At 46.2% G+C, this 22,008-nt stretch overlaps 2 protein-coding genes across 8 annotated transcripts in view; both read right to left on the bottom strand.

Moving 5' to 3' along the window:
* The window catches only part of LOC121865007 (balbiani ring protein 3-like), a 40,029-nt gene that overhangs the window by 17,624 nt on the left and 397 nt on the right, over positions 1-22,008 (bottom strand). For all 7 annotated transcript variants that reach the window (XM_042364298.1, XM_042364301.1, XM_042364296.1 and 4 more), the window contains exons 2-4: positions 5,488-5,649; positions 3,800-3,941; positions 2,706-3,443 (exon numbers count right to left, since the gene is read on the bottom strand). In XM_042364298.1, the coding sequence (XP_042220232.1) occupies positions 2,706-3,443; positions 3,800-3,941; positions 5,488-5,583 (976 nt within the window). In that variant the 5' untranslated portion in view covers positions 5,584-5,649. The remainder of the gene's footprint in view (positions 1-2,705; positions 3,444-3,799; positions 3,942-5,487; positions 5,650-22,008) is intronic.
* LOC121865099 (putative uncharacterized protein DDB_G0290521) lies at positions 11,727-19,737 on the bottom strand. Its single transcript, XM_042364429.1, has 4 exons — positions 19,700-19,737; positions 17,524-17,929; positions 16,342-16,414; positions 11,727-12,016 (listed from the first exon to the last, which is right to left on the bottom strand). Exons 1-4 carry the CDS (start codon positions 19,735-19,737, stop codon positions 11,727-11,729), a joined length of 807 nt encoding a protein of 268 aa, XP_042220363.1.

Here is a 22,008-nt window from a genome sequence, read left to right as displayed (position 1 = left end):
ATGGGTTAACATTACAAATAGGAAATTCACTATATATTAGTCAATGAACTACAGCTAGTCAATTAGTTAACCAATATCATACTTTAACTTTTTCTGAACAAGTTATTGACAGAAAATTTGGTTGTATTAATCAACAAGAAGACGAGACATTTATTATTTTTTTCATTTTTTTAAATACCTTCTGGGTGTTTAACAAAAAGATAATGGGAAAATTTGGCGAGGGGGTACAGAACATGTGCCCCCCTCCCCCTCCCCTCCCCTCCCCCCCTACGTTTGCTGGGGGATTTTAACGTTTGGGGCATGGACTCACAGTGTGTGTGTGTGTGTGTGTGTGTGTGTGTGTGTGTGTGACTCGGCAATCAATGTACTCGTAGATGATAAACGTGCTGTTTTAACTGACTGGCAGAACATCCCTCAGTCTCGGTCCAAAGCTGATACCTTTCGAAAGAGGACAGAGGCGGCCCGGCGGGAACTTTGCAATCTAAATAACGACTGGTTTAGAAATAAAGCAGGTGAAACACAAAAATTTGTAGATCAGCGCAAGATGCACGAATTTTTCATTTCCACTAAAACATTTTGTGGGCCAATCATGACTACCCAGCAGGTCCCTCAGCATCCAGAGCTGACCCACCTCAGCTATCCTCCATCCCTGGATGAGGTAGCTACTGCCACCAAACACACGATAAAACAAAGCCTCAGGGCCTGATGGAATCCTAGCAGAGGTGTATAAAGCAGGAGGACCTCTGCTTCCCAGCCGTCTCCACTCTCTCATGGAGAATATATGGGAAAAGGAGGAAATCCCCTAAGCTCTTAAAGACGCCTCCATTGTCAATATTTATAAGAACAAGGGAGACCGGTCACACTGTGGCAACTACCCAGGGATCTCGCTGCTGTCCGTAGCTGGCAAGATTATATCGCCCGAGTCCTCCTAAACAGACTTCTTCCTGAGGTGGAAAACTTCCTCCCAGAATCTCAATGTGGCTTTAGACCATCACGTGACACCACTGACATGATCTTTGCTGCCCGCCAGATACAGGAAAAGTGCAGAGAACAGCATCGTGACCTGTACATGGCTTTCATCAAAATAACCAAGGCCTTCGACTCAGTCAACAGGGAAGCCTCTGGCGGGCTTTCAGCCGTTTTGGTTGCCCCCAAAAATTCATCTCCTTTGTGAGGCAACTCCACAACGGCATAAACGGCAGTGGCCTGCACAATGGCATCCAGTCTGAGTTCTTCCCCATTCAAACGGAGGTAAAACAAGGGTGTGTACTGACACCAACTCTCTTTTTCATTTTCTTGGCTGCCTTCCTTACTCGTGCCAGTTCCAACTTAGCCGGCGGGGTGGACATCCAATATTGGATAAAGGATCTTTTCAACATAAGACGACTCCAGGCAGGAACAAATGTGTCGGCATCTTCCATTGCTGAACTTCAGTATGCAGATGACCTCAGACTTTTCGGTCACACTGAATGCGACCTACAGGAGATCCTGAACACCTACACAGATGCGTATGCACATTTCGGCCTTGAGGTGATTGTAAGTAAGACTCGGATTCTTTTTTAGCCTGCCCCTGGTTCAGACACACCTCCACCATCCATCCAGCTTAGCGTTACTACCCTCTCTAGTGTTACCCACTTTCGGTATCTCGGCTCCCTCCTGTCCGCCACCGCGGACATTGATAAAGAGATTCAATATCGGATCAGATGTGCATTACAAGCATTTGGTGGATTCCGTACCCATGTCTTCAGCTGTAGGGCTCTGAAATTATCTACAAAGTTGCACGTATATCAAGCAGTGGTCCTACCCACCCTGCTATATGGCAGCGAGACACGGGTCACATACAGGAGGTACCTCAAGGCTCTTGAAAACTTTCACCAATGTAGTCTATGTTCCATCCTACGAGCTCGCTGGGAAGACAAGAGAACAAATACCAGTATTCTCGCTGACACCAACTGTAGGAGCATCGAGGCTACCATTATCCATGAACAACTACGTTGGACTGGGCATGTTACCTGTATGGACGACAGAAGACTGCCAAAGCAGCTACTTTACAGTCACCTAACGAATAATAAACGTAACGCTGGCGGGCAACTAAAAATTATAAGGAAAGTCTTATGTCAAACCAGAAAAAGTGCCAAATCAATCCCTCACCTGGGAGACGATTACTCCACACCGTAACGCTTGGAGGAGCACCACACGAGAAGGTGTCAATACTTTCGAGTTAGCCCGAATGCATACCAAGGCAGACAAGGGCCAACGCCGGAAAGACGCGGCGGTCGCCCCTCCCACACTAGATGTAGCCCACCACACATGCAACAAGTGTGGACGACCCTGCCGGTCCCGTATCTGCCTCTCTAGTTACCGCAGAGCTCACCAACGGAGGTGTCATCCCTAATAACTCATATCATTGTATCATAGCTGGATGATCGTCATACTCGATTCCGAGTGACAGCAAAGTAGTAGTAAGTAGTGTGTGTGTGTGTGTGGGTGTGAAGAACACGTATATACTGTAGTGTATCTATGGGCCTAAAAAAAAATCATCATCATCATATTATTATTATTATTATCATTTTTATTATTATTATAGTGACATACTCACACAGGCTCTAAAATCAGCACTGTGACAAACCAATACCCCTCCCCTTGTATGACCCCCTTCTGGAATGAACTATGACAGAGTAGCGACGATGACACATGTATCTCACCTTTAGGTTTACCGCTACGTGCCTCTTCCACTGATCCTTCTCCCTCCATCATGACGAGTTTCAGCTTCCCCTCCTTGCCTTTATCGTCATCATCGTCAGTTTTTTTTCTCCTTGGTTTTTCCTTCTGCTTCTCCCTTTTCGTGCTGCTTATCTTCTTTTTAAGAGTTCCTGCTTTCACTTTCTCGAGTCGTTCGTCATTTGTTTTTTCCTTGTTCGATCCTGTACGCTGCTTTTTGAGGACCTTCATCTTCCCTTCCTTGCCTTTATCGTCTTCATCGTCAGGTTTTTTTCTCTTTGGTTTCTTCTTCTTCTGCTTCTCCCTCTCTGTGCTGCTTATCTTCTTTGTGAGAGTTCCTACGTTCACCTTCTCGAGTCTCTTGTCATATTTTTGCTTCTTGTTCGATCCTGTATCCTGTTTCTTTTTTCGGTTCCTTTCCAGAGTTTCCTTTCCTTTTTTTCTTGACTGTTTTCCGTTCTTCTTTTCCTGGCGATTTTTCTTTATTTTTTTCCTAGGGTTATCAGACTTGTCCAAACTCTTCTCATTCTCCCTCTTTCGTTGCTCCTTGGGACTTGTCTTTGACTTTCTCTTCTCTGTTGGCGATTTTTTGTCATAATTTCTACCTGATTCTGTCCCCTCCCGACCCTCATTTCTGGTACTTCTCTTCGCCCGTTTTCTCTCGGTTCCTTCTTCTGCTGGTGTCTCACTCTCCTCCTCTCTCTCACCAGGTGTTTTCTGAACTAGAATATTGATTTTGTATATTCATCTATTTTATTATAAACTGGTAATAGCATATGCATTATGTGGATATGTGTGTTATTTGAGTTGTTTTAGATAACCCTTTAAATATTATTATTATTATTATTATTATTATTATTATTATTATTATTATTATTATTATTATTATTATTATTATTATTATTATTATTATTATTATTATCGCCAGTATGACCAACATCATCTGAAGTTCCACAGCTCAAAAACGCAAACTCTGTCGTTCTATAACACGAATCAGAACCATTCATTAACCCGACGCGACAATTCTATTGGCGAATGAGATGACCTAGCCACCTTACCCCACTATACTCATACTCACACAGACAGCAGGAAGTATCTTGGGGACAATCAGACGAGTTAAGGAGGAAGGAACACTTGGGTCCTTCTCCCTCCTCCTCCAGTAAGATGCACTTTCCTCCTGCTTTATTACACTCGCTGCTGATCACTCCTGGATCAGTTGCCTACGTTGGAGAGGACTGGATTTAGTATGGATAAGCAGTGCTCTCTCTCTCTCCAATATCACCACAATAACAAAAGCGCCAACACTCACAAGGTTCGTACACTATAACATACATTAACGTAGTGCATAAAGACTATACACTCAACACTACTAGCAACACACTATACACACAACACAACTAGCAACACACTATACACACAACACAACTAGCAACACACTATACACACAACACTACTAGCAACACACTATACACACAACACTACTAGCAACACACTATACACACAACACTACTAGCAACACACTATACACACAACACTACTAGCAACACACTATACACACAACACCAGCAGCAACAGACTGTACACACACAACACTACTAGCAACACTAGCCACACAACACTGCCAGCAACACACACTATACACACAACACTAGCAACACACTATACACAACACTGGCAACAGACTATGCACACAACACTACTAGCAACAGACTATACACACAACACTACTAGCAACCAGACTATACACACAACTTTTCTGTAAACACACTATACACACGACACTACCTAGCAACAGACTATACACAGAACACTACTAACCCACAACACACTATACACACACAACACTACTAGCAACACACTATACACACAACACTACTAGCAACAGATTATACACACAACACTACTAGCAACAGACTATACACACAACACTACTAGCAACACACTATACACACAACACAACTAGCAACACACTATACACACAACACTACTAGCAACAGACTATACACACAACACTACTAGCAACAGACTATACACACAACACTACTAGCAACACACTATACACACAACACAACTAGCAACACACTATACACACAACACTACTAGCAACACACTATACACACAACACTACTACCAAACACGAGGTATGTTTCCTGCAATGATCCCTGGGTGTACTTTTGCCTCCACACTGTGTACATATCCACTACCTTGTAATTTTTCATCGTTGTACATTCTCTTACTATGCACTGTACTTTAACAACATATTTATACGTTACTTTTTGTCGTAACTTGCTGTCCTTGTCTCCTCAGTTTACATACAGTTTGGAGTATAAGGCCAAGTTACTGATACCGATTGTTATTGTTTTGGTTTTCTCTTCTTGTTTGTGAGTGAGTCTTGAGGTGCATTCATCTCTGTCAGGGGGGGAGGGGGGCAGTTGTGGCTAATGGTAGGTGCAACGGGACACCTGTGAGTTGATTTATAGTGTTTGGAAGTGGTGCAGGTGTGTGTGTGTGTGTGTGTGTGTGTGTGTGTGTGTGTGTGTGTGTGTGTGTGTGTGTGTGTGTGTGTGTGTGTGCTATACTAACAAAGTTAACACACACGTTATAGTTTCCTTTCGTCTCTGTACTCCTTGTGTCCAACACTTTCCATTACCTTATTTCCTTCCTCCCTCGTTTACTCCCTCCTTCCTGCTAGAGGGAAGGAGACACCTAATTGCCCCCTCCTTTACCTTATTTCATTCTTCCTGGTAGAAGGAGCGAGACACCTACCGGATTTTCGATGTCTTGGGCGTCTGAGATATGCACGAAGGAGGCGCTGACGAAGAAACACAGCTGCAGTAGTAGCAGCAGCCGTGGACTCCTCATGCTGGCGACGTATAGAGGACCCGGTGATGATGCCTCGTGGGGGAGCTCCTGTGCTCACTGCCAGAACTGTGGGGGAACACATCCAGTCATTGCTAGTTACCAGTATCGTGACCCGGACCACAGTGACAGTGCCAGCACGAGCGATCGATTGCGACTGGCGTTTCCCTCCAACCCGAAATGGAAGCATACTAGAGGAACGGTCACCAAACTCTGTTTTTAACTCTTCTGGCTCCCACCATGAAGATAGCGTCAGTACGAGCGCTCAGCTACGCCTGTCAATGATCACTACCGAACAGCAAAGAAATCAGAGAGCCTTCGCCCGACGAAACTTCGCTCGATCTTACTGACAGTATTGGTCTCTCATATGTGTTTAAAAAATCATTAGGTAAAGAGGCCATCCCAAGTATACATGACTCAAGCACAGATCATCCACAATCATCGTCACAAGTACTCTACACACTCGGGTACTGTACACTCATGGATCATAAAATGGTACCTATTATATATACACCAATGCAAAGGTGTATGAAACCAGCTAAAACAGGCCAGGGACACATAGTCATAGTGTATACATGACCCATAAAATAAAGACACTTTATCCAGTGTCTTGGAACACAGATTACACCTATTGGTAAAGTTGCTGTAGCTCGAAGTGTGAGTGTGAGTGTGTGTGTGTGTGTGCAGTCAACTAATATAGTGCGTTCTCCTCTAACCCCTAAACCACGAACCCCAGAATTCAGACACGTGAATCCAAAGTAGTAGACTGATACATCCATCATTCTGTCCATAGATACTTCGGATTCATGAGTCTCAATCTCCGGGTTCGTGATTCAGGGAGAGAGGCAAACGCACTCTAGTAGTTGTTGGCGGTGTATGTCTGCCTTTGTGATGAAGACGAGAAGTAAGATTTTAGTTGAATGTATTTACTTATCTTGTTCACCATACGTCTCAATGGAGAATCATCATCATCATCATCGTCATTATCATCCCCACCATCGTCATTATCATTATCATCGTCACCATCATCATCATCACATCATCATCCCCACCATCGTCATTATCATTATCATCGTCACCATCATCATCATCGTCATTATCATCCCCACCATCGTCATTATCATTATCATCGTCACCATCATCATCATCAGTCACCATTTTTATCATTATCATCACCATAATCAGTCACCATACCTATTATTACCATCACAACCTTCACCATCATCACCATCATCATCACCACCATCATCATAAGCGCGGTGATTTCTCAGAAAAAAAAAATGGTTTACAAAATAAATACCAGAAGAAAGGTACAAAACAAATTCAACTTTACATACAAAAAAATATTTAATATAGCTAAGGTAAAATACTAATTAACGAAATAAACTACACGAATATCCCGCCAGGAAGACATTGTAAGATCGTCTTCATCTACTGTGTAAAGTACGTAAGGTGAGGGTACTACCAAGTGTGTGTGTGTGTGTGTTCGCTTGTCGCCTTATGTTTTCGTCATCTTTTCATTTTTTTTTTCTTGTCTCTTGTGAATAAAGATGATAGAGAGTTAAATAATTTAGCGATGGACACAGATAACTGGTGAAACTATAACACAATCTACCGAATCACGGAAAAGACAGACTCGCATCACTTAGTGTAACATAAACAACTTAGACGTGAAGGATGAAACCCACCAGGATCAAATGAAGCATCAAATGAAACAAGTCAATTAAGTAGTTGCGTTAAAGTGAGTTGTTAAAGGGACAACATAAATTAAAACGTTAAATATACCATCTGGTTATCGGTGAAATGATATCCTGGGCACCAAAGTTGTCTTTGCTGTGTAAAAAACAAGAATATTCACTGCTTCAATGTGTTGTTGAATCTGCTTCATCCACGTAATGAACAGTGATTCAGGTGTGGCGAGGAACAACCCCCCCCCTGGGCTGCTGCTGCGGTGGTCGGTCAGTTGGTCACCGGTGACTAGAAGTTGTGGTTGTGGTTAAGGGTGTTCACGGATGGTCCTCCTCTAGTGAGTGGTCACGGACAGCGTACTTAGCGGTAAGAATACATCTGCTCATATGTTCCTGGACCCTGTATTATAACACAGGTGAGCTACTGCCCACGTATGATCGTCACAGTGTCAGCATACGCACAACATGAGACTCCCCACACAGGGAACGAACAGTAAGAGTGAAACTTCATAACGTAAATTTATTTCGTAAAATGAACACGATGTGTTTTCGAATATTACATCTCAAGTGTCCCATATGAACTAATAGGACGCCCCATCCCTTAATTTATCTTCAAGTACCGTGAGAAATATCGGGCTTTGTGATACACAGTGTGAGTACCACTAGTACTTATCTTGTATCATAGAACTAGTAAGGATTCTGGTCATCGGTTGAATTATATTTTTAAACGGATTTTATTACTGACTTTGAAAACAAACGACTGAAGTGATCGTTCCGGCGACATTGTTCAGCTGGTGTTGTAACTCCTCGTTAAGCTGGTGTTTAAACAATTATTCGTGGACTGGTGCTAAAGTTGTGGAAAATCAACTTTGAATTTACTTGGTAATTGCCAGGTTGTTTATGAACCTTCACGATGATGATGATAATACAAACTATAGAAGCTCACCATTAACCTAACTTTACTTAACGTTACTGAACCTAGTTTAGTCGACCATCTTCCTTAATTAGACAAATATTCATATATAGTGGAACACACACACCCACTCACTCTTCAAAAACATACACATGGCACATGAATCACCACATATATACATACAGTATAGCCCATGTATTTACCTAATCAAACCGAGCCAATAAGGCGTGACGTCACTCTACAATTGAGTACACTATAAAGGAATGATTCATGTGGTGTCAGGAGATGGTCTATAAACACGTCACTATCAGCCGATATACACCTCACTGTCAGCCGATATAAACCTCACTGTCAGCCGATATAAACCTCACTATTAGCCAATATACGCATCATTGCCAGGCGATATACACCTTATTGCCAGCCGATATACACATAAGAACATAAGAAAATGAGTATACAATAGGCCGGTTGGCCTGTGCATGGCAGCTCCTGTCGAGAGTTACTACCACTCTCTATCATCCATGAATCTATCTAGCCTCCTTTTAAAACTTTCCAGCGTTCCAGCCCTTACTACAAAGTTGCTAAGCTTGTTCCACTCGTCTATCACCCTATTTGTGAACCAGTTCCTTCCTATCTCCCTCCTAAACCTAAATTTATCCAATTTAAATCCGTTGCTGTGAGTCCTATCCTGCTCGGATATTATAAGAACTTTATCTATATCCCCTTTATTGATTCCTTTCACCCACTTAAATACTTCTATCATATCTCCCCGCACTCTTCGTCTTTCTAGGGAATGCAAGTTTAGTTTCTTTAACCTATCCTGATATGGAAGGTTTCTAAGCCCCGGAATCATTTATAAATCACATACGGGTATATACCTCAATGTCAGTCGATATACACTACACTCTCAACCGATATACCTCACTTTTAGCCAATACACCTCACTGTCAGCCGATACACACTCCACTGTCTGCCGATATACACTCCACTGTCAGCCGATACACACTCCACTGACAGCCATACAGACTCCACTGACAGCCGATGCATACTCCACTGACAGCCAATATACACTCCACTGTCAACCGATACACACTTCACTGTCAGCCGATGACACTTTACTATGTCAATGCACACTTTACTGTCAGCCGATACACACTTCACTGTGAGCCAAATATACACTACAACTGTCAGCCGATACACACTCCACTGTCTGCCGATACACACTCCACTGTCAGCCGATGCACACTTCTCTGTCAGCCAATACACATTCCACAGTCAGCCGATACACATTACACTGTAAGCCGAAACACACAGTTAGCTGATACACACCCCACTGTCAGCCGATTCACAAACCACTGTCATCTGATACACATTTCACTGGCAGCCGATACACACTTCACTGTCAGCCGATAAACACTCCACGGTCAGCTGACACACATTCCACAGTTAGCTGACACACACTTCACGGTCAGCAGTGACTCACTTCACAGCCAGCCAAAATACAGTTCATTGTTTGCAAATACATACTTCATTGTCAGCCGATACACACTTCACTATCAGCCGATACACACTTCACTGTCAGCCGATACACTCTTCACTGTCAGCCGATACACACTTCATTGTCAGCCGATAAACACTCCACGGTCAGCTGACACACATTCCACAGTTAGCTGACACACACTTCACGGTCAGCAGTGACTCACTTCACAGCCAGCCAAAATACAGTTCATTGTCAGCCGATACACACTTCACTGTCAACCAATACACATTTCATTGTCAGCCGATACACACTTCACTGTCAACCAATACACATTTCATTGTCAGCCGATACACACTCCAATGTCAGCCGATACACATTTCATTGTAGGCCGAGAAACACATCACTTTCAGCCGATACACACTTCTCTGTCAGCCGATACACACTTCTCTGTCAGCCGATACACACTTCATTGTCAGCCGTTACATGCTTCACTGTCATCCGATACACACTGCACTATCAGCTGATACAGTCCACAGTCAGCCGATACACACAGTTAGCTGATACACATTTCACTGTCAGACGATGCACAAACCCGTGTCGTCAGATACACGCTTCACTGGCAGCCGATACACACCTCACTGGCAACCGATACACACCTTACTGGCAACCGATACACATCTCATTGTCAACCGATACCCACTTCACTGTCAGCCAATACGCACTTCACTGTCAGCCAATACGCACTTCACTGTCAGCCGATACACATTCCACTGTCAGCCGATACACATTCCACTGTCGGCCGATAAACACTCCACTGTCAGCCGATACACATTCCACTGTCGGCCGATAAACACTCCACTGTCAGCCGATACACACTTCATTCTTAGCCGATACTCACTTCATTCTTAGCCGATACACACTTTACTGTCAGCAGATACACACTTCACTGTCAGCAGATACACAATTCACTGTCAGCCGATACACACTTCATTCTTAGCCGATCTTCAGCCGATACACACTTTCAGCCGATACACACTTCACTGTCAGCCGATACACACTTCACTGTCAGCGATACACTTCCTGTCGTCCGCCGATACCCACTTCACTGTCCGCCGATACCCACTTCACTGCCGATACCCACTTCACTGTCCGCCGATACCCACTTCACTGTCCGCCGATACCCACTTCACTGTCCGCCGATACCCACTTCACTGTCCGCCGATACCCACTTCACTGTCCGCCGATACACACTCCACTGTCAGCCGATACACCCTCCAAGTGTCAGCCTTTACACACTCCACTGTCAGCCGATACATATATCACTGTCAGCAGATACACTCTTCACCAACCGGTGATCGGTTACTTAGTTCCCCGTTGCTTAAATTAATGGTTGGGCTTTGTTGTTTCGTATTATATTATACTACGTACTATAGTAAACAAATGGCCTTGAGTTGTCAGCTGTCTCCAGCAGTGTTCGAAGGATCTTGAACAAGACTGTTCCTCCTCCTTGGTAACTGATTTCAGCGGCATAGCCTCTCTCCGCAATGGCGGTGGCTACTGGCTTATTAAGCTACTTACTTTCAGTACTCGTACCTGGAACGGGAGCTTCTCCTATAGTGGGGGACCAGCTAGTCAATTTTCTACACTGGGAATGTCCATCCCACAGGACATAGGATCCTCTTCTCGACGACAACACAAGAATCTTCTCCAACTCTGATCCCATCCGTACTAACACCTACGTGAACTGTTGTGTTGCACTGTTGCACACTTCCCTCACTCCATCAGGTTCGACATGACACATCTACATTGGTAGGTGCCTCCGGGGCGGATCTTTAATAGAGCTATCAACGGGACAGGGTTTTCCAGGACAGTATGTGTCTCTACTCTTGGACATCAACTTCTCTCTTCCTCCTTGCTTCTAGCAGCTGATGTTCACAAGTAGTATGGACGTTACAAACGCTGACTGTAGCCAACACGATGACTTCGGACCAACACAATTAATGAAAGCCCCAATTAAGGCAAGGCCCCTGGGTCAAGGAGAGGCAGCAAGTTGGCTCCGCCGTCCCTAGATAAATACTTCTAACCTGATGACTGTGGTGCCAGCAATCAACCAGATGGTGTCGTCGGGCTGGCGGCCTGGCTGGAACAATGATGACAGGATCCCAGCTGGGGACAACTCTGCATCCGGCATACCCAAGTTGACGAAAGGGCGTGCTGGCAAAGCCACTTCGTCATTCTCTCCGTCGGGTTTCTCCGAGTTGAGCTCCACAGGAATGAGCCGGCACGGGGTGCATTTTTGTCGCCATCCTGGACAGGTTTTGCTGCTTTTTGACTGCTTACTACTGCCATGGTCGTCTGGTCTCCCTCTAGTGACAGAGGTATGACTCAAATGGGGAAGACTAGTGACGTGGACTTCACACCCACTAGCAGGATTTTGCTAGACCTGCAAATACTGGGTTTACGTCTGGCTGGAAGTGAGATCAGTATGAGACATCGCGAGGTCATTAGGCGGGTGGGGTGCCTGCCTTGTCCCTATAACGGATCGTTTAACTTACCTAATCTCACACTATATTCATCAAACAATATGGTGAGCATCAAATCGCATAAACATCAAACTCAACCTCAAGATTCTCTCATTAAACTCAACAGAAGACAAAAAAAATCACCTTTCTAATACTTATTATTTATCAAACACAAAATAAATATACATTAACAAAGCGTGGTCGAACGGTTGAGGCGCTAAACGTAGGACGATGTCGTATGAACCAACACCACCATTTGTAACAATACCTTTATTTATACACACTTCACTGTCAGCCAATACTCATACTACTGTCAGCCGGTACACACTTCACTATCAGTCGATACACACTTCACTGTCAGTCGATACACACTTCACGATCAGCTAATTTACATGTCACTGTTAAATAATGCACATTTCACTATCAGCTGATACACATTTCATTGTCAGCCGATACACACTTCACTGTCACCCGATACACACTTCACGGTCAGCCAATACACACTTCACTGTCAGCCGATACACACTTCACTGTCAGCCGACACACACACCACTGTCAGCCGATACACACTTCAATGATAAGCTGATACACTTCACTAACAGCCAATATATACTTCATTGCCAGCTGATACACACTTCACTGTCAGCCGATACACACCACTGTCAGCCGATACACTTCAATGATAGTCGATACACTTCACTAATGTCATTACGGTACTATTGCTGTTGATACACATCATCGTCAGCCACACACACCACTGTCAGCCGATACACACTTCAATGATAAGCTGATACACTTCACTAACAGCCAATATATACTTCATTGCCAGCTGATACACACTTCACTGTCAGCCGATACACACTCCACCACTGTCAGCCGACACACACCACTGTCAGCCGATACACACTTCAATGATAAGCTGATACACTTCACTAACAGCCAATATATACTTCATTGCCAGCTGATACACACTTCACTGTCAGCCGACACACTTCACTGTCAGCCGATAGCACACACCTACTGTCAGCGATACACACTTCAATGACAACCTGATACACTTCATTAGCAGCCAATACACACTCCACTGTCAGCCGATACACACTTCAATGACAAGCTGATACACTTCACTGCCAGCTGATACACACTTCACTGTAAGCCGATACACACTTCACTGTCAGCCGATACACATTTTACTGTCAGCCGATACATATTTTACTGTCAGCCGATACACACTTCACTGTCAGCCGATACACATTTTACTGTCAGCCGATACACATTTTACTGTCAGCCGATACACATTTTACTGTCAGCCGATACACACTTCACTGTCAGCCGATACACACTTCACGTCAGCCGATAACACCTCACGGCCAGCCGATACACACCTCACGGCCAGCCGATACACACCTCACGGCCAGCCGATACACACCTCACGGCCAGCCGATACACCTCACGGCCAGCCGATACACACCACGGCCAGCGATACACACCTCACGGCCAGCCGATACACACCTCACGGCCGATACACACCTCACGGCCAGCGATACACACCTCACGGCCAGCCGATACAACACCACGGCCAGCCGATACACACCTCACGGCCAGCCGACACACACCACGGCCAGCCGACACACACCTCACGGCCAGCCGACACACACCTCACGGCCAGCCGACACCTCACGGCCAGCCGACACACACCTCACGGCCAGCCGACACACACCACGGCCAGCCGACACACACCTCACGGCCAGCGACACACACCTCACGGCCAGCCGACACACCTCACGGCCAGCTGACACACACCACGGCCAGCCGACACACTCACGGCCAGCTGACACACACCTCACGGCCAGCCGACACACACCTCACGGCCAGCCGACACACACCACGGCCGCCGACACACACCACGCCCAGCCGACACACACCACGCCCAGCTGACACACACCTCACGGCGAGCCGACACACACCTCACGGCCAGCCGACACACCTCACGGCCAGCCGACACACACCACGGCCAGCCGACACACACCACGGCCAGCCGACACACCTCACGGCCAGCCGACACACCTCACGGCAGCCGACACACACCTCACGGCCAGCGACACACACCTCACGGCCAGCCGACACACACCTCACGGCCAGCGACACACACCTCACGGCCAGCTGACACACACCTCACGCACAGCCGACACACACCTCACGGCCAGCCGACACACACTCACGGCCAGCTGACACACACCACGGCCAGCGACACACACTCACGGCCAGCCGACACACCCACGGCCAGCCGACACACACCTCACGGCCAGCCACACCCTCACGGCCAGCTGACACACACTCACGGCCAGCCGACACACACCTCACGGCCAGCCGACACACACTCACGGCCAGCGACACACACCTCACGGCCAGCCGACACACACCACGGCCAGCCGACACACACCTCACGGCAGCCGACACACACCTCACGCCAGCTGACACACCACGGCCAGCCGACACACACCTCACGGCAGCCGACACACACTCACGGCCAGCGACACACACCACGGCCAGCCGACACACACTCACGGCCAGCCGACACACCTCACACAGCCGACACACACCACGGCCAGCGACACACACCTCACGGCCAGCCGACACACCTCACGGCCAGCGACACACACCACGGCCAGCCGACACACACCCCACGGCCAGCCGACACACACCCCACGGCCAGCCGACACACACCCCACGGCCAGCCGACACACACACCCCACGGCCAGCCGACACACACCCCACGGCCAGCCGACACACACCCCACGGCCAGCTGACACACACCCCACGGCCAGCCGACACACACCCCACGGCCAGCCGACACACACCCCACGGCCAGCCGACACACACCCCACGGCCAGCCGACACACACCCCACGGCCAGCCGACACACACCCCACGGCCAGCCGACACACACCCACGCCCAGCCGACACACCCACGGCCAGCCGACACACCCCACGGCCAGCCGACACACACCCCACGAGCAGCCGACACACACCCCACGGTAGCCGACACACACCCACGGCCACGATACACACTTCAATGACAAACTGATACAACTCAACTTTCAGCCGAAACAATTACTGTAACCAATGAACATACCAACGTCAGTTACCAATGGTGACCAGAGCATAATAAGAGATATTAACAAATGGTGTGTGTGTGTGTGTGTGTGTGTGTGTGTGTGTGTGTGTGTGTGTGTGTGTGTGTGCGTGTGTGTGTGTGTGTGTGTAGTAATTCATTTACGTACTGTCAAATCTATTGATTTTTTATACATTTACTTCCGATAAGCTAGAAACGTAAGATAATGAGAAAAAAATATATAAATAATCTTTCTGGGAGAGAGAGAGAGAGTGAGTGAGTTTGTTTTCCTTGAATGGTATAAAATTGATTTGGACATTATTCAATGCAAACAAATTAAATGTATTATACAGGGTGTTCCGTAAATACCATTCATAAATCAGTGGGTGTATTCCTGAGACATTCTGTAAATAAAGATAAAAAATAGATGACCAAATTGTCAATCTCAATAGTTTGGGAGTTACAACACATGACAGGTTTGGTAGGAATATAATGAAACCTATATGGGGTGTATATGAAACATCCGCTGTTGCTGGTATTAACATTTAGAGCAAATGTTCAAAGTTCCGCCCCTCTCGCACAAGAGACTGTCGCCCATTTTCAAAGACCCTGGGGTGTTTAGAACGGTAGTCACACTGTCCTGCACACGGCGCCACAATTCCTCGAGGTTTAGGGCCTCTGTTACATTCACTTTGCTTTTAATGTGACCCCACAAGAGCAGTAAGTGAGGGAGAGAGTGTAGGAAGAGCAGGTGAGGGGAGAGGGTGGGGAAGAGCAGAGTGAAGGAGAGGGGGGAAGAGCAGGTGAGGAGAGGGGTGAGGAAGAGCAGGTGAAGGAGAGGGGTGGAAGAGCAGTAAGTGAAGGAGAGGGTGTAGGAAGAGCAGTAAGAAGGAGAGAGGGGAAGAGCAGTGAGGAGAGGGTGTAGGGAAGAGCAGTAAGTGAAGGGAGAGGGTGTAGGGAAGAGCAGTGAGGGAGAGGGTGTAGGGAGAGCAGTAAGTGAAGGAGAGAGGAAGAGCAGGTGAGGGAGAGGGTGTAGGGAAGAGCAGGAGGAGAGGGGTGTAGGAAGAGCAGTAAGTGAAGGAGAGAGTGTAGAAGCAGTAAGTGTGGAGAGGGTGTAGGAAGAGCAGTAAGTGAGGGAGAGGGTAGGAAGAGCAGTGAGGGAGAGGTGTAGGAAGAGCAGGTGAGGGAGAGGGTGTAGGGAAGAGCAGTGAGTGAAGGGAGAGGGGTAGGAAGAGCAGGTGAGGGAGAGGGTGAAGAGCAGTAAGGAAGGAGAGGGTGTAGGAAGAGCAGTAAGGTGTGGGAGAGAGTGTAGGAAGAGCAGAAGTGAAGGAGAGGGTGAAGAGCAGTAAGAGGGGAGAGAGTGTAGGAAGAGCAGTAAGTGAGGGAGAGGGTGAGAAGAGCAGGTGAAGGAGAGGGGTGGAAGAGCAGAGTGAGGAGAGAGTGTAGGAAGAGCAGTAAGTGAAGGAGAGGGTGTAGAAGAGCAGTAAGTGGGAGAGAGTAGGAAGAGCAGTAAGAGGGAGAGGGTGTGGGAAGAGCAGTAAGTGAGGGAGAGGGTGTAGGGAAGAGCAGGTGAGGGAGAGGGTGTAGAAGAGCAGGTGAGGAGAGAGGGGAAGAGCAGTAAGTGGGAGGGGAGAGAGGTAGGGAAGAGCAGGGAGGAGGGAGAGGTGTGGGAAGAAGTAAGTGTGTGGGAGAGGGTGGAGGAAGAGCAGAAGTGAGGGAGAGGGTAGAAGAGCAGTAAGGAGGGAGAGGTGTAGGAAGAGCAAGTAAGTGTGGGAGAGGGGTGAGAAGAGCAGTAAGTGAAGGAGAGAGTGTAGAAGAGCAGTAAGTGAGGGAGAGGGAAGGAAGAGCAGTAAGTGGGGAGAGGGTAGGGAAGAGCAGTAAGTGAGGGGAGAGGGTAGGAAGAGCAGGAAGAGGGAGAGGGTGTAGGAAGAGGCAAGTGAGGGAGAGGGTAGGAAGAGCAGTAAGTGAGGGAGAGAGGTAGAAGAGCAGGTGAGGGAGAGAGAGTGTAGGAAGAGCAGTAAGTGAGGGAGAGAGGAAGAGCAGTAAGAGGAGAGAGGAAGAGCAGTAAGTGAGGGGAGAGAGTGGAAGAGCAGGCGGGGAGAGGGGAGGAAGAGCAGGTGAAGGAGAGGGTGTAGGAAGAGCAGTAAGTGAGGGAGAGAGTGAAGAGCAGTAAGTGAGGGAGAGAGTGTAGGGAAGAGCAGGTGAGGGGAGAGGTGTAGGAAGAGCAGTAAGTGAAGGAGAGGGTGTAGGAAGAGCAGTAAGTGAGGGAGAGGGTGTAGGAAGAGCAGTAAGTGAAGGAGAGGGTGTAGGAAGAGCAGTAAGTGAAGGAGAGGGTGTAGGAAGAGCAGTAAGTGAAGGAGAGGGTGTAGGAAGAGCAGTAAGTGAGGGAGAGGGTGTAGGAAGAGCAGTAAGTGAGGGAGAGGGTGTAGGAAGAGCAGTAAGTGAGGGAGAGGGTGTAGGAAGAGCAGTAAGTGAAGGAGAGGGTGTAGGAAGAGCAGTAAGTGAAGGAGAGGGTGTAGGAAGAGCAGTAAGTGAAGGAGAGGGTGTAGGAAGAGCAGTAAGTGAGGGAGAGGGTGTAGGAAGAGCAGTAAGTGAGGGAGAGGGTGTAGGAAGAGCAGTAAGTGAGGGAGAGGGTGTAGGAAGAGCAGGGGTGAGGGGAGAGGGGTGTAGGGAAGAGCAGTAAGAGGGAGAGAGGAAGAGCAGTAAGTGTGGGAGAGAGTGTAGGAAGAGCAGTAAGTGAAGGAGAGGGTGTAGGAAGAGCAGTAAGTGTGGGAGAGGGTGTAGGAAGAGCAGTAAGTGAGGGAGAGAGTGTAGGAAGAGCAGTAAGTGAGGGAGAGAGTGTAGGAAGAGCAGTAAGTGAGGGAGAGAGTGTAGGAAGAGCAGTAAGTGAGGGTGAGGGTGTAGGAAGAGCAGTAAGACAAGGAGAGGGTGTAGGAAGAGCAGTAAGTGAGGGAGAGAGTGTAGGAAGAGCAGTAAGTGAAGGAGAGGGTGTAGGAAGAGCAGTAAGTGAAGGAGAGAGTGTAGGAAGAGGAGATCGCTTGTTTTTCTTGCATTATTCGTTGATTCGTCCGCCTGTTTCTTCTGCATACATTCATTTTCAGTCATTCGTTCTGTTTCATAATTCTACAACTGAACTTTGCTCGGGGAACTCTGCTTCAGGTGTTGCCCTCACTGTATCATGAGTGTTGTGTAGTGATACGCGCTCAGTCTATTAGCTAACTGACGTGTTAAGAACATTGGAACGAAGGAAAGTGCAGGGGGCTTCTTGGTCCATAAGAGGCAAACCCATCCCCTTCACTCCTATATCTATGCCAACCTAATATTTAAGCCTTCCAATGAATTCCATTAACTGATGGTGTCTGGTGATTTCCAAACCAATATTTACCTAATTCCCGCCTAAATCTAACTTTGTCTTTTTTAAACCATTACTACGTGTTCCTCCATATTCTATAGTTTAAGCATCTGAGTTACTTCACCTTTATTTAACCCCGACTTTCCATTAATACACTTCGATCATATCGTCCCTCACTCTACGTCTTTCAAGGGAATCCAAATTCAGTTTTCATAATTCGTCTTTATACTCAAGGTTCCTAATGCCCGGTATTAATTTTGTCATCCTTTTCTGAATATTTTCTAAGTAATCAATGTCCTTTCTGTAGTAAGATGATCAAATCTGAACTGCACAACCCAAGTACGATCTCCAATACTCAAAAAAGAAAAAATGTGTTCTCGTAAGACAACTTCGCTTCTTCGGTTACTGACGTTCCTAGATATGAACCCTAGTACTTAGCTGTATTTCGAACATAAACACATTGCTGTCTAGGATTTAGGTCTCTGCTCATCATCACTCCTTAATTTTCCTCACATTTTGGATTTCTCTATATCTAGCTGGTTCCCTTGTTGACATTCCCGAGCATTAGAACTTTACATTATTTCACATTAAATTGCATCTGCCATTTTTCAGTGCATACTAAAAGTTTGTTTAGGTTTTTCTGTATTGTTTCGGAGTCCTCATCAGGTTTATGCGCCCTATTTTTGCGTCGTCAGCAAATTTATTTATGTTGCTGTCAACGCCTATATCTATGTTGTTAATGTATTTAATAAATACTAACGGTTCAAATGCTGAGCCTTGGGATAGGCCACTAGTGACGTTACTCCAGTTGGATTTTGTCTAATTTATGCTGATTCTGCTTCCTGTGTTGATGAAATAACTTCCCTCTTCAACATCTCTGTAAAATGTGTATACAATTGGTGATACCGATCGTCTACCACAGGAGTTAAGGTACTGAAAACTTTGACAGGAAAAGGGAAATATTCATACACTAAACCTTTTCCTGAACTCATCATTCGTGTATATGTTTGATAGAAGAAGCTTGGTTCTTATCCACTAACTGTGACTAACATATTCTTTGGTTTCCATTGGGGGGAGACGCGACACATGACTTTATATAAGTAGCTAAAACTCTGACGGTCAAGGATAACTCAGTGAAGAGGTACAGCTGGAGTAGTAAATCAGGTAACTTACTTTGGTTGTACAGTTATTCGATAATATTCACATATTGGTCCAACAGTACAGTACAGGGCTGTTTAATGTCTAGGTTGAGTTACTGTAGCATTGTAATACTGGACGCCGTGTCTGGCGCAATCAATAAAAATCGAACCGATACTTCCCTAAACGTCCTGAATTTTCCAAGTTAAATGCCAACTCATGGTGTTAAACTGCCACAGTCCTACGTTGGGGAATGATGCTGTTAATCGGATCCTGACTGTTATCGAGTCGTCTGAGGACTTGGGGGAGATCTGCGCCCTGTGCTAAGTCTAATGGAAAGCTGTGAACCCCTTTAAGAGGTGGATCGTTAACACGGGGGAAGGGAGATAACTCACACTTGGTATATGATTGTATGGATATAATCATCTTGTTAAAGACTATTTATAATTCGGGTAGAACACTTTGAACTACTTAAAAAATATAGGAGCCACCTGATAACTTACACTAGTATCAGAACCCCACTAAGACTGTAAGCAGTTGTGGCTGGGTAGATGATGATGACTAGTTGAGCCTATCACCATTATATACAGGTCCCACCGAGGCTCTGGACCAATGAGAGAGCAGGGAGGAGACTTCTATCTTTGCGTGATATATTTCGTGTTCTTCGTCGTGCTCCATTATTAGTTACGGCAGGTTCTGCGTCACCCATATAGCGCCGGAGCTCAGAGTGACAACAGAATCATCGTCGTCAACAGGTAGGATGTGTTGCACCATAATAACATCACTGAGAGAGCTTCAAGGGAGGGAGGGAGGGGGGGGGTCGATAACACTTAGCTACACGAGCACTAAAGCGAGTCTCAAGGAACCCAGCGGAGTATTACTGTGTGTGGACCATGTTTCTTTGAGGATGTCGGCAGTAAGGGGAACTTTGTGGTGTCTGGAGTTAATTTTATTTTTCTTAGAAATTGTCAGAGAAAAAAATATGCAATAAAAATCGCCATAGTGTAACCTAAGACTAACCTAAGACTAACTTAACGTTGATCCAACACGAACCTAAAGGTGCGTTCACACGTGCGTACAATTTGTCGTCAACATGTGATCAACAAGAGGCAACACTGATCTAGTACACGCGGCCGCACCCTACCCGAGTCTGAACCCTGGGTCCCATTTCGTCTTGTCGATCACATGTTGACGACAAATTGTACGCACGTGTGGACGCACTTTTATGCTAACCAAACCAAACCGTAACATAACCAAACCTAACATTAACCTAGCCTAGCCTAACCTTACTTAACATTAACCTAACCTCACATTAACCAAACCTAACATTAACCTAGCCTAGCCTAACCTTACTTAACATTAACCTAACCTCTTTTTGGATGTTTTAGATCTCGTTAGTTATAGTTTTAGTTATTTAAGTGAATCAGGTGGCTATTGTGGATAAAAAACTCACCACCTGTCCTAAGGGATGTTGGTTCACGCCCTGGAGTATCAGGGAGTGTCAGGGTGTGTTATGGAGTATCAGGAGAGTGCCATAAAGGCGGCGGCACACTAGCATTTCTATTGTCAACTTTTCCATTAATCGTCGATTTTTCACCGAATCGTCGACGTTGTCAAAAAGTGCAGACCGTCTGCACTGACGACTCGTACGACAACTTACGGAGTCAACTCAAGATCTATAATTGATACTACATATAGCTTAAAAAATAATCTAATTTTTACTTAAAGTATAAAGCTAAAAGTATCATGAAGTAATTATTACGCTTCTTCCCAACATGACTCATTATTATGTTTAATTTCGTGATTTTAAAAAGGTAAGAAAATGTCATTTATTGTTTACATTTTGACCACGCGGGAATAATAACAACATGACGGAGCCAACGGGTAAAATAATTTCCCAAGTATGGACAGTTGGACATGCCTCTTCGAGGAGTTCTTGGTGGACCGGATAACGCAGCGCCGCTGTCTCAGGGATCATCATGACTCTTTATACACCAAAAACAGACGTAGAATTGCTGCGCTTTCTTAGTCAGTTGGGTCCATCTTGTTCGTTGACAGTTGTCGAACGAGGAATCTTGCTAGTTGGTTCTAAACGCAAGTATGACGGTGCACGACAGAAAGTTTGACGATTATCTGAAAGTTGCCAAAAAAATCCACGAAAGAATGCCAGTGTAACACCGCCGTTTATTTAAGTAACAATGACAACACGTTCTGATATTCCC

Source organism: Homarus americanus, unplaced genomic scaffold, assembly GCF_018991925.1.
Source record: "Homarus americanus isolate GMGI-L3 unplaced genomic scaffold, GMGI_Hamer_2.0 scaffold2539, whole genome shotgun sequence".
NCBI classification, from domain to species: domain Eukaryota; kingdom Metazoa; phylum Arthropoda; class Malacostraca; order Decapoda; family Nephropidae; genus Homarus; species Homarus americanus.
Note: the sequence above shows the minus strand (reverse complement) of the source record. Positions and strands in the feature narration are given on the sequence as shown.

Bases quoted from the DNA above. Each gene is read 5' to 3' on its own strand.
- LOC121865099 (XM_042364429.1), bottom strand. From the start codon at position 19,737: ATGTGTCGCGTCTCCCCCCAATGGAAACCAAAGAATAT. The intron at 17,930-19,699 runs GTTAGTCACAGT...TCTTCCTACACC, and splicing joins CAATGGAAACCAAAGAATAT to CTCTCCCTCACTTACTGCTC. The intron at 16,415-17,523 runs GCTCTTCCTACA...TACTGCTCTTCC, and splicing joins CACCCTCTCCTTCACTTACT to TACACCCTCTCCACACTTAC.